This window comes from Impatiens glandulifera, chromosome 3 (assembly GCF_907164915.1).
Source record: "Impatiens glandulifera chromosome 3, dImpGla2.1, whole genome shotgun sequence".
NCBI classification, from domain to species: domain Eukaryota; kingdom Viridiplantae; phylum Streptophyta; class Magnoliopsida; order Ericales; family Balsaminaceae; genus Impatiens; species Impatiens glandulifera.
Window position 1 is genome coordinate 21,075,556 of NC_061864.1, and position 16,814 is coordinate 21,092,369.

The 16,814-nt window shown below is 30.4% G+C and overlaps 1 protein-coding gene across 1 annotated transcript; it reads right to left on the reverse strand.

The window, feature by feature from the left end:
* Positions 1-88: 88 nt before the first annotated feature.
* Positions 89-8,490, reverse strand: LOC124930078. Its single transcript, XM_047470444.1, has 13 exons — positions 7,865-8,490; positions 5,051-5,191; positions 4,748-4,960; positions 4,590-4,679; positions 4,204-4,320; positions 3,332-3,601; positions 2,911-3,064; positions 2,183-2,260; positions 1,941-2,041; positions 1,595-1,765; positions 1,427-1,501; positions 994-1,101; positions 89-495 (listed from the first exon to the last, which is right to left on the reverse strand). The coding sequence occupies exons 1-13, from the start codon at positions 8,243-8,245 to the stop codon at positions 181-183; spliced, it is 2,214 nt and encodes a 737-aa protein (XP_047326400.1). The 5' UTR covers positions 8,246-8,490; the 3' UTR covers positions 89-180.
* Positions 8,491-16,814: the final 8,324 nt, after the last annotated feature.

The following is a 16,814-nucleotide window of genomic DNA, read 5'->3' on the forward strand; positions in this document are numbered from 1 at the left end:
TTGAGAAATCAGATAGTATTTGTAACATGTTTACTTGTATTCATTTGTATGTACTTTCATTTTGATTTGTCGATGTTTGAATTAGACAAGATGTTTGAACTTTTATTCAAAGTAGTAACAACATATTACAACACAATAAGTGAAAAGCCAATATTAATAATAAGGAAAGAAAAATGTGTTTTAGTCACAAGAGACGCATAGATCACAACAACATTCAATGCAACCGACGCAGGCAAAGGCACCGCAAAGCTGTGTTAAGGCAATTGCAAATCTATCGTTCATCCGGGAACAAGCTTGTAATAAGCACATGCAACATATTCGGTCTAGAACCACACTACAACAATGAGCTGCAGCCTTCGTTAATTTATCTGAGGTCTCGTGCAGTCGAGTCTCTTCCATTGCTACTACATGGTTCTCTAGAGTTGCTACTAGGTTACCAAAACCAATACCTAGGCTTCGGAGCATTATCTTCCGGTTATTCGCCTCGCACGTTTTCTGTTGTAGCATATTCCCAACAAAAAAAACGTAAAAAATATAGTTGTTGACACCATATTTCATTAAGGTAGTTTATTCTCATGTTCTATTCCACTATGAATAATGTGGAGGGTCACCAAATAAAAGAAAAGACAACCCACCATTGTGACCCCTAAAACCTGTAGTGATAATCCCCTTGGACCTTGTTCGGTTTTGGGTAATTTGGATAACCAATAAGTTATTGAAAGTGAACTATTTGGGTAAAAAATCATTACTGGTATTAAATATATAATAATATTTTTAAAAAATAAATAAATAAAAAGTTTGATAGTTTGGTTAATGATTTAAACGATGAGGATGTATATGTGGATGGTGGGTTATTTGAGTATTTGAGATTAAACTCAAATAACCCAAACCGAATAATGTCTTAGTTAAAGACTCCTTCCATTTGAGCTATCTATGATGGGTATGAGACGACGATAAAAAGTATAATTAATAACAGATTAACCATCACAATACCTCTTCATATGGAATTAAATCAGATGAAGTCTTTGATTTTTCAGTTTGAACTAGGATCATGCGGGAAAATTCTGATGGAAACCCTGTTTGAATGCTCAATTGTGCAATCTGTAATTAGGTTAAATATATATAAGGAAATGGCAAGTATGAATAAACTGAGTTAATCAACACACCTGATAAACCAGACAAGTTTAAATATGCATTAATTAGTTTTTTTTTGTCTGGACAAGTATCTCATCCCGATGTTGATTTAGATGAGATAATGTTTATGGACTTTAGTCCAAACTCAAACCTAGATCTAGCTCTAGAAAGTGTTTTCAAATGAGCCCGAATATGGTTTCTCTTAGACTTTTCGTCTCACATTATTCTCTATATAATACATACCTTTTGCTCTAGCTGTTTACTCTCACATTATTCTCAATATAATACATACCTTTTGCTCTAGCTGTTTACTCTCTGATAACCATGAGTAAGCTGTTAGAATATCAATCTGCCTCCTTGCAACTACCTGCAAAAGTTACTCAAACAATTAAATGAAGAAAGAATGACAGAATATATCCCTCAGTCAACTGTGAGGGATATCAGACATATTGAAACCTACCCTGTCTAGAGGCATGTCTTTTACTTTTTGTATTTTCAAATCAACCACACACGTGCTCATATCTGGTAATGTTCCGCTAACTTTCACAGATTCTGGAAGTTTTCCGTTGTATCTACCTGATACAATTAGAGGAGACCTAGATGATAGGTCCGGAATATCATTTGGATACAACTGCAGTTATAGCAATATTTAGATATTAGTTCAGTCCATAGTAATGTTTAAGTATTCCTTCTAAAGAAACTAATAATTAACAAAGATTTATGACTGAAGATAACGACAATCAGAAAAAGATAGTAGAATTATGTCCATGTTTCCAGAAGAGACAAATGTAGACGAATCAGTATACCTCAAGTGAATCAAGGTGGTCCAAACTTTGGATTGTTATATTTGCAAGAACTATTGATGAAGCGATATATAACAGCCTTTCCAGCCGATGATTAATTGAATCTGATCAGAGAAATAGAGAAAATTATAGCTAGACTGACTGCAGGAAGATCTTCATTGACAATGAAGAATAAGATGCTTTTAAACAAGAACAGGATTATCTATAAGATCAAAATTAAAGACTGCAGTTGAAATATAACACACCTACATCAAATGCAGCATCATAAAAGCCCTTTCCTATATGTGCCAACATTTGCAGGAAATAGTGATTGCAGTACATTCCTGGAAAAGCATACACCATTGAAATTTTCAAGGATACACTCATCGACAATAAATTGTATAGTTGTAAAGAATGCTTTTAGGTAAAACTACACATAATAGATGTTAGATTAGAAGATATTAGACATGCATTGTTGAAGTATACAGGTTTCATTTTCTGTCAGATTTTTCCGTTCAGAATTCTTAACCAAATGTGGATCCTAATGGGATCACATAAGCCTATTTGGTATATTGCATTTTCATCTTGATCATGATACAAAAAAACTACATTTGTAATGTTTTCCAAAAATCACAATCATCTAGGAAACAATTTAGAACATGATTGAGAAAATAATCTGAATTTTAATTTTATATCATATAAAACAAAAAGTACACTATAATTTGGATCATGATGTAGAAAACAATCATATACCAAACAAAAAAAAGCACTTCCAATTCCACTTTGGCGATTTTCCAGATCGTGATTGTGACAAGATAGAAGTTTCCAAATAGGTTAGAAACTGAACTTAGTCCAACACAAATTAAGAGATTGATGGACAGCTTCTAGTCCGGATCCAAATTCAGAAACAAAAGTGTTTCCAAATAGGGACCACAATGATCATTATGACAAACTGGAAAACTATTTAGTAAAAGAAAATATTTTAAATAATTACCTATCCCAAAGGTACAAATTTGGGGAGAAACTGATTTGCTAGTGAGGTTACTTCTAATAGAAGTACAAATGTGTCTTTCATCTTCAACAGTCCCATCAGTGATAAGAAAAATGATGGGCAATGAATGGCTAGTTTTTCCCACCATTTCTAATGCCTGCCAATTATCATATCAAAGTTACCAATCTTGAGGCAGTTAATGTCTAAAACCAAATTCACAGCAATAGTACAGAACAAGCATCAATATGCCTACAAACATGCCTAGGATTATATAAAAAAAATAAGAGAAAGTAAGAAATTCATTGCGTTGTTTCACGGAAGACTTTAACATACCACTAAGAAACTCATATATCATTCCAAATTATGACAAAAAAATGTTGAATATTCATTAAACAAACATATTTATAAATTTTTGTATAGGTACCTGATTAAGTGGAAGCAAAATGTTTGTGCCACCATCCGCAGTAAGTTTAGCATCCATCCACTGCAAAGCACTTTCAATTGCATCTCTATTTGCAAGCACCATACATGTTGAGAATAATTTTGTCTCTCCATTAAATCCTATTATGTTAAAAGAATCTACTTCATCGAGATGCATAAGAGCTCCGCGTAAGGTATGTTTCACATTATCAAGAGCCCCCCCAATCATACTTCCACTGATATCAACAACGAAAACCACTTCCCTTGTGAAAACCTTGAGAGGTACAAAAAAAAAAGTCAGATGCAGAATCTTTAAGAAATATTAGAGAGTACCAAGAACAAACTGAATAAGTTATTAACATAAACCAAAAGATCATATCAGGCGTTACATCCTCAGAAGAAGAGCACTCACATTTTGTATCTAATAACTTATGTTTAAACTGCCAAGAATTGGAGTTTGAGTGTGTCTATGGTTGCTTGTTTGATTTCTGACCGCAGTGGTTGCTTGCATTTAAAAGGAAGATGAAGTTGAATTTCTACCTGGTGTGGCAAGGACTATTTAGGGGAGAAGAATTGAAAGAAGAAGATGGAGGGCAGGAGGGAGAGAACATCCTTGAATAACCAAAATAAGAATTGTGCAATTTAGGACCAAAACTAATTGTTTACTTTCATTAATATCGTTAGATAGTTAAAATAATGTGTTCCCCAAGTGAATCTGGTTGGGAGAATAAACTAAAAATGCTTTCCATTTGAGACCAAACACAATATATATATATATATATATATATATATATATATATATATATATATATATTTAACATGTTTTCAGATTGGAGAAATTGCAGTAAAATAAAACTTTAGACAAAGAAAACCAACCTTTGTATCATGTAAATTCCCAGGAACAAGATATAGACAAAACATGTCCCTTTGATCAATGTCGTGAGCAGATGCTGACTGAAAAAGTAATTCACCAAATATCTCACCTGAAGTAATCTGAAATGTAGTTTCCCAAAAATTAGAATATTAACAGGACGTAAATCTACTAGAACGAAATCAGAAAGAGAACAAAAATTATAATATTAAACTAGATTTTAATGGAATTTTAAAAAAAAAATCTATTAGGACTTCTCGAAAGGCAAGTCTTCACTGTCATATCCTAATTAGCATTTCCTAGTACTAGGGCTGCACATCCTATTTGATCAACAAGGTAAAAACAGCATGCATCAATAAATTAAAAACTCAACAGGCTTTGGGGGACTTACAGTGTATGAGAAACTAAGATTTCTGGTGGACCATGTTGGTACTTCTGCCTCATATAGAAATCCAAGCTTCCCAACTTCTCTCCATACTTCCTGGAAAGTGACAAAAATTGTCATGTATGATAGAATAAGGAACTTTATAAATTCATTGATCAACATACCTTGAGAGGATGACTACTAGATCTGCATACCACCTCAGCAGCAATTCCAGTGTTTACATTTAATACAATTTTCTCTCTTTTAGTGATTTTTCTCCCAACAGGTCTGACATATGCTGGAAAACTAAATGGTAAATCGAGGAAAAATTCGTTGTCCCGATATAATACTTTTTGTGACCAAGTCATTTTAACATTAATAGTGGCACCGCCATCAACCTTCAACATAAATAAAAGGAATGGGTTTTTAGTGCATGACATATTATGGACAAGATCATCTTTACAACAATAAATGACTTAAATAATAACCTTAGGTATTTTCAAAGTGTATACATATCCTTTCAGTAAGACCCCGTCTTTAGCTTTGACTATGTTTTCATCTTCCACAGTGATCAGTTCGGTGTGGAATGCTCGTTTGCTGACATCAACCTCAACACCTAGGATTGATCCCTGTAGGAAAATCCATTGCTTGATTGAGGATTATTTTTGTTTTTTTCAACTATTTAGCTGTATAATCCACTTTATGGAAGCAAAAGCTTATTCTGATGTCATGTAAAACGTCTATATCAACTAGTGGATAAGATTTTCATATTTATTCTTTTGCTGTAAAAGTGGACAGGAAATTAAACCTGTCAAAGGAATATTATTTGACATGATATACTTAGTGTTAGAGAAGGACACATGAAGATAACAAACATCAGGTGAAGAACAACTTGGTTGTCTTCTACATAATCTCAATCATCAAGAGATGCAGACAATATGCCAATGTAGTGCCTGCTTCCTAAGCGTAAGGTCGCTTATTCGACCCCTATCCCTACTTGACGCATTTCAAAAAGAGAAAAGGGATCCAGACAATCAATTAGATGAATACAATGAAACTTGAGTTCCTCTTTCTCTCTTCTTTTTAGAATGGAAGATTTGTCTCAATGCTATTACATTTATCCTACACAAAGATGAAAATAGAACATTTGAGGTTTGATAGTTCCTCAGTAAATAAAAGGATAATAACCACATGGATATGACACAATACTAATCCACAGGTATGAACAGTTATGAAGAACACAAGAGAAAGAAAATTATATATAATCCATTAGAACAGTCTTAAAAAGAAAACTAGTGGCCAATTTTATAGGCAAAAGAGAAGAAAACATAAGAAAGAACCTATAATGTCTGTCTATACAATTGCATAAACATGTTTATGATCTTCTTTCTTAGAAAAGTTATGCCCCTTATGTTGTCTCATTTTGATTTATTCCCTACAGCTTGCACAAACAAGGGACTTATCCCCTCTTCTAGCGGCAACAAGAGGTGGATATCCTCTCAGCCTCCTTGAGGTTCTGGGTTCGAGCCCGTGTAAGTTTTGTGCCTGGGATTAGTCTTAGTCGCACTCCATAGGGAAAAAAAACAAGGACTTGTTTACAAAGGGATTTTGAATATTTTTTATGAAATAATGTTATTTAATTTAATTTGATTATTGTAAAATATAAAGTTCAAAATTATATGTGATGAAAATATATTTTTAAACTTTTTTAATCATAAAATCACTTCATAATCAAAATATAGAAACAAACTACCTCCAAGTAAATCACCCTTGACTTCATATCATTTTTACTAATCTTATATACTAATAGGATATCAGTAAAACCTACTCCAGCAATATACAAATAACTAAACTGTCAATGTGCAAGCAAAATCCTGTCTATGAGTTGCCGTTTTGGTCGGTTTGCTCAATGTTTGTAAATTATATCAAAATATGTTAATATTAGGGGGCATTTGTTTAAAAAAATTAGGGCATTGTGTAGGTTTTATGAAGAATTAACTACAATAAATCAATATATTGCAAATTTTAACATCCTCCCTTAAAATCAAGGCCAGAACAAAGAAGTTAGGTAGAGTTAAATGAGATCACTAAAGTGGCCCCAAGAAGGAAAATTGGCCAATATATAGAAACAGATAATTTCTTAACACGTCATTATGGATGAAATGACAATGAACCTAACTTGTTTTATTTTTGGATTTATTTTAGAAAATTTAATGTTTGCATATGCATGAATTGTCATTAAACGTGGCTTGTCGCATAAAAACAATACAGATAATAAATTATACAGGAGAGAACAACAGAAATAAATTACAGGAAAAAGAAGCTCTAAATAAACCTTGGAAATGATGTAAAGTTTTAGTAAGAAAATTGTTTGAATTTGTCTGGAAAGTAGAACAACTTGCTAGAAAAGAGATGTAAAAATCTGGGATTTTTTAAAATAAAAGCTTCAACCTTTTCATAAAAAAATAAAGGAAGCTCCCAAGGATTACAACTTCAAGCCTTATAAGATAAATAGACAATGAAATCTCTTTTAATATAAAGAAGATAACAACAGCTTTGACTAGAAAATTGATTAAAAGAAACAAATTTTATGAGAACCATAATTCTGAAAACAGTTTAATTTTTGCTTTTGTTATACAGTTAATTTTGACTCAGTTCGTATCCACATGGCATTCATAGACTACATTGACTAGAAGCAACATGATGGGTCAGGGTTCAAGATGATCTTTTAGCTTCTTAACAAACATGAAAAATGACAGCATTTAAGCAAAATGGTCATTTTGAATCACATCTTGAAAGCTCAAGAACTACGGCAAATTGTAGATCAAGTTGAAGAGAATATATGATACCAATTTGGCTTCATTTCAGAACCAGAATAAGAAATTTAGGGTCTAATAAGGTTTTCCAGTCAGAGTTCAAAATTTCTGAAGAATATAGATGCTAATCAACAACTATTTTTCTCTAGCTGGACTTCAAATCTATTCTTTACTGGTGAAAGTAAGTCCTACCAAAGCTAATTTCCTCGGTTGAAAATCATGTCAACTCCACTAGCGAAGGGAAACTTGTGAATCCAACTACATTCCCTAATGAACTGACCTACGTTTTATGGTCATAGAAAGAAAAAAGAGCTATGTTATGAGAATAACCTGTGAAAACACCTTCAATTAGATTGAAAATGCTATTAGTTCATACCTAAAATATCCTCAGAGCTGGTTTATCTTGACTACTAATCTGGCAATAATGTAAATGATGATTCTAACTAAGATGAAGAAAATTGAATTGTCAGTAAGAATGGCCACCACCTGTTCACCCATTGGTATAGCAACGCGACATTCACAGCTTTTACTGGCCATAACACAGTGAACATGCCATGTCCCACTGACGGTGACAAAAGCTGTATCCAGATAACAGTCAACCTCCATTGAAATCGCGTGCATATGGAGCGGAATAAACGCCGGCGGTTCGCAGCGGCCGTAAACGTACGGCTGGTAGCTTGGAACGTCTGGATTATCAACTATTGCCGGTTCCGATATAACAGCGTATACCATTGGCGACTTAGGAAAGTAATCCTTTGATCTTTCCATCTCTTCCGAATTAGGTGGAACTATCGACCTCTCTTTTCCGTAGTATATACGGTAAGAGAGATTTAAACCAGCCTCAACTGATTGAGAAAAACTGTCCATCGTATCTTTTACCTAGTTTGAAGCTGTAAAACGAAATCTGAGTGACAGTGAAGAAGAATTGAGAAGCTGAAGAAGATGATGATAGAGAGAGAGATATGGAGTTTCTTCTCCAATAGAGAAATTGAACTGGATTGCCATTTTATGCTTCACCGACGGTTCCTCTTTTGAATGACAAGTTGAAAAGCCGGCCCGGAAGCTTGGACAAGATTCTTCTCCTCCCTACCTAATATCCTCTCAATCTCGTTTTATCGTATCTCAAATTTGAGTTGGTGTTATATTTTGTTCGTTTTCGACGTCTTATAATTTATTTTTTATCCTCGGTTTTTTTGTTTTCGAATAATAGTCTCAGTTTTTAGTTTGTCGTTGGTTGTTCTCGTTAATTGTCTTGGTAATTCTTTCTCGGGTATGTATAAATTCTCTTCTTAACAGCAAATGGTTAAATGGTCAGATTTTGAGTTTTTTATTCAATAAAAAGTGATTTTCATTTAGAGACTCTTTACGTGTTTTTCATTATTTTGATTATATATGTAAATCGTATGCATAACATTTTTCGGCATTATTTACTTACCCACGACCCACGGATAAAGATAAATTTTATTTTTGTTCATAATATTTTTTTTAGAGATTCTTCCGACATTGTATGATTAATTTGTTGGTTTTACTTTTTCAACTTATAATTATGAATATGAACTTTTTAATGTTTAAAATAAATAAATGAAATGTGATTGAGGAAGAAATGAATTTGTAATTAAAAAGGGAAAGAATATGTATTGAGGAAGAATAGTAATAAGGGGACACGCCAACTCTAAGCATATGTGTTTGTGTGGGTGTCTCAATTAATAATTAATGAGCATATTTCAATAATTTATAATTTAATGGTAACAACTTTTTTTTATTTAAAAATGTGATGTGTTTCATGGAAATTGGGTTCTTGAAATTAATTCAAGTTAGAATATATATATATATATATATATAATTTAATGTTTTTAATCATTTTATAAATGTAATTAAAGACCTAACTGGTCCATTTAGTCAATTTTTCAACAAGAGAATCATCTCAATTATTGACATTAGTTTTTCAAATATTCAATTCATGGGCATAATTTAAAATCAAAAACAATCATAAAAAATTAACTAAATATGTAGCTCAATTAAATTGTTTTTCACTAAAAATAAACATTGGTATTTTTATTATTATTATTTTGTACTCTTTCAATTTCTTAGATTTTATTCCATGTGAATTTTTAAAATATATTTTAAAAAATTTACACTATCTTTATCTAACCTCTAATTAGTTTTTCCATTCAATTTAACAATTAAAATATTAAAAAAATCAAAATTTATTAGGGTAAATCAAGTGTCAAGTCTTAAGAGTCGATATTTAAGATACATAATGTTTCTAACTTTCAAAATAAAAATAAATCCACTATATTTCTTTTTTTAAAATTATTTGGTATAACATCTTTATTAAAATAACTCACTTTCTTAAATTTATACTTAATTTATTCAAACAACTTCAATCTGAACCACTCCATCTATGATGAGAATTATAAATTTATTTTAAAAAATAAATATAAATAACGATGAATTATTTTACAAACAGCTAAATCTAATATTCAGATATGAAATAAATATAAAAAAAAAAACACAATAATTTTTGGGGTGAATAAATCCATTCATTATCATCATCATTAATACCACTCACCAGCCACCACATACATAATTTAATAATAAAAGAAAACAGTAGTCGCCACCTTTACTTATTAGACCAACTATGACTTTTTTTACCATTTTTGTCCCCCACTTTTTTGTCTTATTACACAATATTAATATTCACTATTATTAATTAGTCACCTTTTTAAAAAAATATTAAGGGTTTTCTAATAAATAATTAAGGTCCAAAGTATCAAATATGTTTCTTTAATAAGACATTTGACTTTTAGTTATTTAAATAATATAGTTCATACCAATTATGAAAAATATAAAAGGTATGATTATTTTTTATAAAAATAAAATACATTTTAGTTAATAATTTAAATAACTTGAACCAAACCAATCTTGAAAAGAGTGATAAAATGAGATGTTTTTTTTTTATATTTTTAATTAATGCTTGCATATGAATATTATTTGTAGTAATAATAATAATAATAATTCTTTTTAAATAAAACATATGGATATGTTTAAATGAATGTATTAATATTTTATTGGGAACGTGGGGTTGAAAAAGACATAACATAACGAATTAAGACAAATGTTGCATCCACTTTCATTGTTACTATCTTAGTTATGAATTATGATTGATGTCAAATTAACAATTTGTTTGATTTGGAAATAATAATATTTTCTCAAAATTATAAATTTTTTATTGGAAAGTGATTTACAAACACATAAAGAATATAACTATTTATTCAAAAAATATAAACTCATTGAGACACCAAATGGAGAGTAATGGTCACAAACACTTTCAGAGCTAGCTATATGTAAATTTTATTTTTTTAATATTAAAAAATAATAGATAGTATTTTAAATTTTAAATTAATAAGACAAAATAGTTTAATTAATTTAGTTGAAATTGATGAGAAATATATAGATTTTTTGACCATATATATATACCAATTACCAATGCATGATTTTATGGTATTTTTTCATATTTTACATCACTTTATGTAAACTCTATGAAGTATTATGTAAAGGAAGAAGATGGGTAGAAAATAGAAATAAATTTATTGTTGAATATCATTAAATGTATCTTCTTTATTGGTAGTTGAAATAAATTTAAAATTTATTGTTGAATCTCATTAGTATATCCTTATAATTTAGCCAATGATATATTAGGTCTTATTTAGTTCAACTAGATTCTTGTTTAGATGAAAATATTTTGAATTTTGGGTTCTCAATTTTAGTACAATATTTCCCTTCAATAAAGAGAGGTAAATAAATTTTAAAATCAAATAATTTATGAATAAAAATATCTCTGAAACCAAATATTTATCGTGAATGAAAACGATCAATACAAATAGGCCCACGTCTTCCCACATAATAATAATTATTTAATTTTATGTGGAAAAATAATAATAAGTATCCAAACAGAAGTAGTACAACAGTATAGACATTTAATATGAGTAAACATTGAATGTCATCATCCCCTGTCTCATTTTTCCATACCCCCAATCAACCTATCTCTATACTTTAGAGAATTATTATTTATTTAATAATATTCCTATAAATGCTAGATATTTTATATTTTTGTCACAATTTTTAGTTTTTTTTTTTAATTATTGAAGTTAGCATGGTACATGATAATCATCTCAATTTCAACCTAGTATTTTAATTAAGAATTGAACTCGTTATATTTAATATCTTAAGAACTATTCTTGTCACTTAAGTTAGTTTAGTGGGTTCACAAATTTTATTTTAGTTTAGAGTGTTCCTTATTTATTCTATTAAATTTTGAGATTTTTAAGATTTTTAGTTTTTATATAATTAATTGATAAAATTGGGTTAGTTAAGATTTAGTTAAAATAAAATATAAAATATTTTTTTAATTTAATAATAGTATTCTAATATTTTAATTAACAAATTAAATAATTTAATAGTTGAAATATAGGGATGTAATATATTTTTTTTATTTAAAATTTAAAACTTATTTGATTGGGGGTTATTATTTAAATAAAACTTAGTTTATATACAAAATATTGACTGGTTCATCGCCAGTCAATATTTTTTATTTGTAAAATGACTTAAAAACTCTTAATATATAATGATAAAATGAATTATTATTTTTTTAAATTTAGTGTATTTTAATATTAGTTAACTATTTAAATAGTGTAATTAATGAGATAATTAATGAAAAGATATTTGATTATGGTTAGAACAACACCTACCAAAAATTCAAAAAATATCCTATATCAGACGAGTTGATGATTATAATAAAAATAGTGTAATTATGAATTAAAAGTAGGTAAACATTAAAATTTTAGTTACTTAATTTATAATTAAAATTAAAATCAAAACATGATTAAACAATTAATTAGAATAATTATTATAATAATTAAACTTCATTACATTAAAATAAGACAAAAAAATAAATAAAATAATTTGAGATAAATATTATATTTATTTTATCTCAAATTAATTTTAAAAGGTCAAAAGAAATTAAAATAAATAATTTAGGATAAATGTTGTATTCATTTTATTCTAAATAAATTATTTATAATCCCAAGGCAAAATAAATATTATGTCTATTTAAAACATTTTGTATATTGTGTTTGAAAATAAAGTCAAAAGGATGCAAGAAAACTTAATTTCAAATAAGACCTAAGACTAAAAGAATGAGCATGATCTATTGTAGCCAAAATCCGAAGAATTTAGTGAAGCAGACCCTACAACCATTGAATGAGCGCTGGAATATCATCTAACGCCCATCATTTAACCACGTTGCCAATGCAATGGAGGAAACACGCATTCGCGAAGCAACGAAACAACTAATGCGCGCCTTAACACCGTTAGCCTAGACGCGACGGAACGCCCAGACGCAACGTAACGCTGACGAAACGCCCATGCATTAGTATTTCAGCCCGAAATGACGACGTTTCATCCTATGGTTGTCTTCTTCCTCACGACGAACAACAATGATGATCAACCGAATTTTTTGATTTTTCAAAAGTGAAAATCGACCGATACTCAACAAAATCGGCTGATTCAAAGGTTGAAATGATCACCCTAACATGGTGATCATTTCACCGACGATCATAGGCTTCATTATTGCCTAACCGATCAAGTTGGATGAAGAACAAACAAAAGCCATTAATGACATTTTGTCTGAAATTTGATCCACTTTATCAATCAACCAACCTAAGGAGATTATAAATAGCCCCATTAGGCAAACCGAAGGCAATGATCAAAATCCCAAGCCCTCAATCCACTCCATACAAAATCCGCCATTAAAATTTTCAAGATTTGCTTCAAAATTTCAAAATTTTTGTATAAGGCTCTAAGGCTCGATTCTGGGTAATCACAAAAATGCTAAAAGAGTTTAGGAGTGTTCTTTAACTCACTATAAACTTCCAATTACGTTGTAATTCAACTTATGAATTCAAATTGAAATTTTCATATTTCAGTTCGACTAATTTATATACTATTTGTTTATTTAATTTCTTGATTGGAAAACGATCCTAAGATTATTTACAAGCTTTCTATCGAAAATAATTTGAATCGACCCAAAAACCTTGTGAACACATTTCTAAGGATGTTAAGAGTATATCTAGACCAATTTTAAGTAATACCGATCATGTTTATCAAAAATTAATTTTTTAATAAAAATAAAAAATTTAGTTCTTGAATTGTTTGAAATGAACATCAAGTGTTCATGTTTTGGTTTTGTTTGATCATACGAGGTATAATGAAGTTATTGTCAAAATCCTTACACTATATTAAACCTTAAAAATAAAAATAAAAACACAAAATTTTGTCCAAAATTGTTTGAATATAATAGGACATCATCTGATCGAATGATACATAAGGACGATGTTATAAATGACCACTATGACTAGGCGAGGCTCCCCATGCCTTTGGATCAAATGATGAGGGCCTAGTCAAAATATCAACATGTACTTTAATATTCTTGACATCTAACCGAGGGTTCGACCTATGTTCACTTTCTGATCGAGAAAATCGAACCCTTCCCTACACTCGAACAAGGGATTTTTAGCATGGGCTTAATTTTCGACCGATGATTTCTAGCTCGACCAAGAAATCACCGCACCTCGACCGTCCCCACATCCGACCGAGAGATGTTATCCTCAATCAAGGACTCCCCTACACCCAATCGAGAATTTCTAGCCCCGACCGAGAGCTCCCGCACCTCAACCGAGAGCTTCCACACCTCAACCGAGAGCTCCCCGCATCTGACCGAGTGGTCTTAGCCTCGATAGAGGATCTCTCACACCCAACCGAGAGTCCAACGCCTAGGACCAAGGGATTTTATCCCGCGACCAAGGGATTGACACCCTCTATCGAGAGGACCGGTCCTAGGGTCCGTTTAGTTGAGATTTTAGTTTTAATTTTTTTTAAATTAAAATCCCAATCATTTTCTAAAAATCTAAAAAAATCAAAATAAAAATAAAATCAAAATATTTTTAGAATATTTCCGTAAAAATATTTTGATAAAGGCTTGTTTGGATTTATTTATAAATTATAATTTCTTAAACTCTTATTTTCCAGGTACCTTTCTCAATAATCATCGACATTAATCGCATGTATCAACATTTAAATATTATTCTAAAAAAAAATTGTGCATGTTTAGGACTTGAAGAATAATTGGTTAAATAAACGTAATAAAAACTAATTTTCCAAAAGTCAAGATTTTATAAGGTAGAGATCGTTTTTATTGGGTACGAAGAATATAGTGCGAAAGTCTTTTCCCGAGTAATCACCAAACACCGAACTTAAAAGAATCTTTGGTCAAATATACGTTTATATACCTATAAAAACTTTTTGTTGATTTTAAAATTAAATATTAGTTGACGACTCTTTAATCGAATAAATAATCTTTAAATTAATTATTTTAAATTAATTTAAAATACGGATCTCTTTAATCAAATTATAATTTGATTATTTTGAATATAAAAAATTATTTAAATTTAATTATAAATTTAATTATTGTTATAATTAATTTTAAAATGTCAAAACATATTTTTTTATAAATTGAAAAAAATAAACATTTTATTAAAAATAATTTAATACAAAATCGAGAATAAAATTTCTCAAACTTCGAGCTTTTTTGAGAAAGGAATTTTTGGGATTACAAAGTTATATACTTTTAAATAATATGAATTATAATTCGGTATTTCACATTAGAAAAACTAAAAAAAAAATGAATGTAGATTTTGAACTAAAAATATTGTTTTTTTTTTTAATATTTTTATTGTTGAAGTATCTAATCTTTGAATTAGATAACATAATAATATTAAACACAATTTAATTCTAAAATAAAAAATAAAATATAAATTAATTAAAAATATGTATATAATTTTATTACATTTTATTAGCTGTATTATTTGGTTCAATATTTTGAATGTAATTATAGGCATAATATTAGCTGTATTATTTGGTCAAATATTCTTGACGTAATTATATGCATAATTTAAAGAGATAGTTATGATATCATTTGTATATATATGTGAGTTGTTTCACAATGTTAACGTTGATTTTTCTTTCAACGTCTTCTTCCTCTAATTAACCCTAGCCAACTCTAAACCCCAACCATGGCATTTGAACCGACTGATGTAACCTCCTATACTGCTCGTTATGAGCCTTTCTCTCCATATTACATTCATCCTAGTGAAGGTACGAGCTTGATTATTAGCCCGATTATATGAACTGGCGATATTTACGAAGATTGGAGGCGTATGATACGTAATAATCTTCGTGCGAAGAACAAATTAGGCTTCCTTGATGGTGATATCACACCTCTAGTAGCCACTCATCATGATTTTGCTCAATGAGATACCGTTAATTCTATGCTTAATGTGTGGATCGTGAATACATTGGATGAATCGATCCGGGGTCACATTCGTTATTCAGATAAGGTTAAGGATTTGTGGGGATGATATTCATGAGCAATTTTCCATTGGGAATGGACCGCATATCTAAGAGCTTAAGTCTCAGAATGCTGAGTGTAAGCAACATGGTAAGTCTGTTTCAAATTTTTTTTCCGAATTGCATCGTTTATAGGATGATTTAGCTGCGATTGAGAAGCTGCCAAAGTGCACATGTGCGACTGCACCTGAGTATACACGGATTCAATATCATGCTATTCTCCATCAATTTTGTATGAGATTGAATGCTACTAAATTTGGTAATTTTGTCTCCTCTATTCTAATGATGGATCCATTACATGCACTTACTATTGTATATTCTAAGGTTGTTGCTGAGGAACGAAAGTAGATTGTTTCAAAAGGGAAATCTACTCCTAGGACTGAGGTTATCGATTTTTCAGCCAATATTGCACTCTCAGGACATTTTAACAAGTCTGACAATGGCTTGAATAAGTGAGTTTTTAGCCATTGTAATAAAAGAAGGCATACGAAAGATAGTTGCTTCGGAATTTATGGCTATCTGGAGTGGTATCAAGAACGTTGTGCTAAGAGTGGTTCTCGCGGTGGTCATGGTGAACAACAACCACAACCTAGTCACACATCTCAGGCTGCACCTCGCCGTAATACCATAGCTCTGGGACGGAGCCTTACTTCACATATGGCAGCTGCCTCCTTTAGTGAGGTGTCTACTAGTTCGATTGACCGTGCACATTTTTTATCTATTTTCGATGAGCATTTGTCACGATTGTTGAAAACTATGAATATCATCAATTCTTCTTCTGACAAATTATTGTGTATATCTTTTTCTAATAACTAGATTATTGGTATCGGGGCTTCAAATCATATGACAGGTAACTTATTTTTTTTTCAAACACTAGCTCAATTAATATTAGTGTTAGTTTACCTAATGGTACTGCGATCTCTATGACAAAAATTAATAGTGTTTTGCTTGATGAATTGTCTCTTGATAA

Excerpts from the sequence above, each read along its gene's own strand:
- LOC124930078 (XM_047470444.1), bottom strand. The coding sequence starts at position 8,245 with ATGGACAGTTTTTCTCAATCAGTTGAGGCTGGTTTAAATCTCTCTTAC. Across the intron at positions 2,042-2,182 it reads TGATGCTGCATTTGATGTAG|ATTCAATTAATCATCGGCTG; the intron begins GTGTGTTATATT and ends TTCTCTGATCAG. Across the intron at positions 496-993 it reads ATTTAATTCCATATGAAGAG|AAAACGTGCGAGGCGAATAA; the intron begins GTATTGTGATGG and ends ATGCTACAACAG.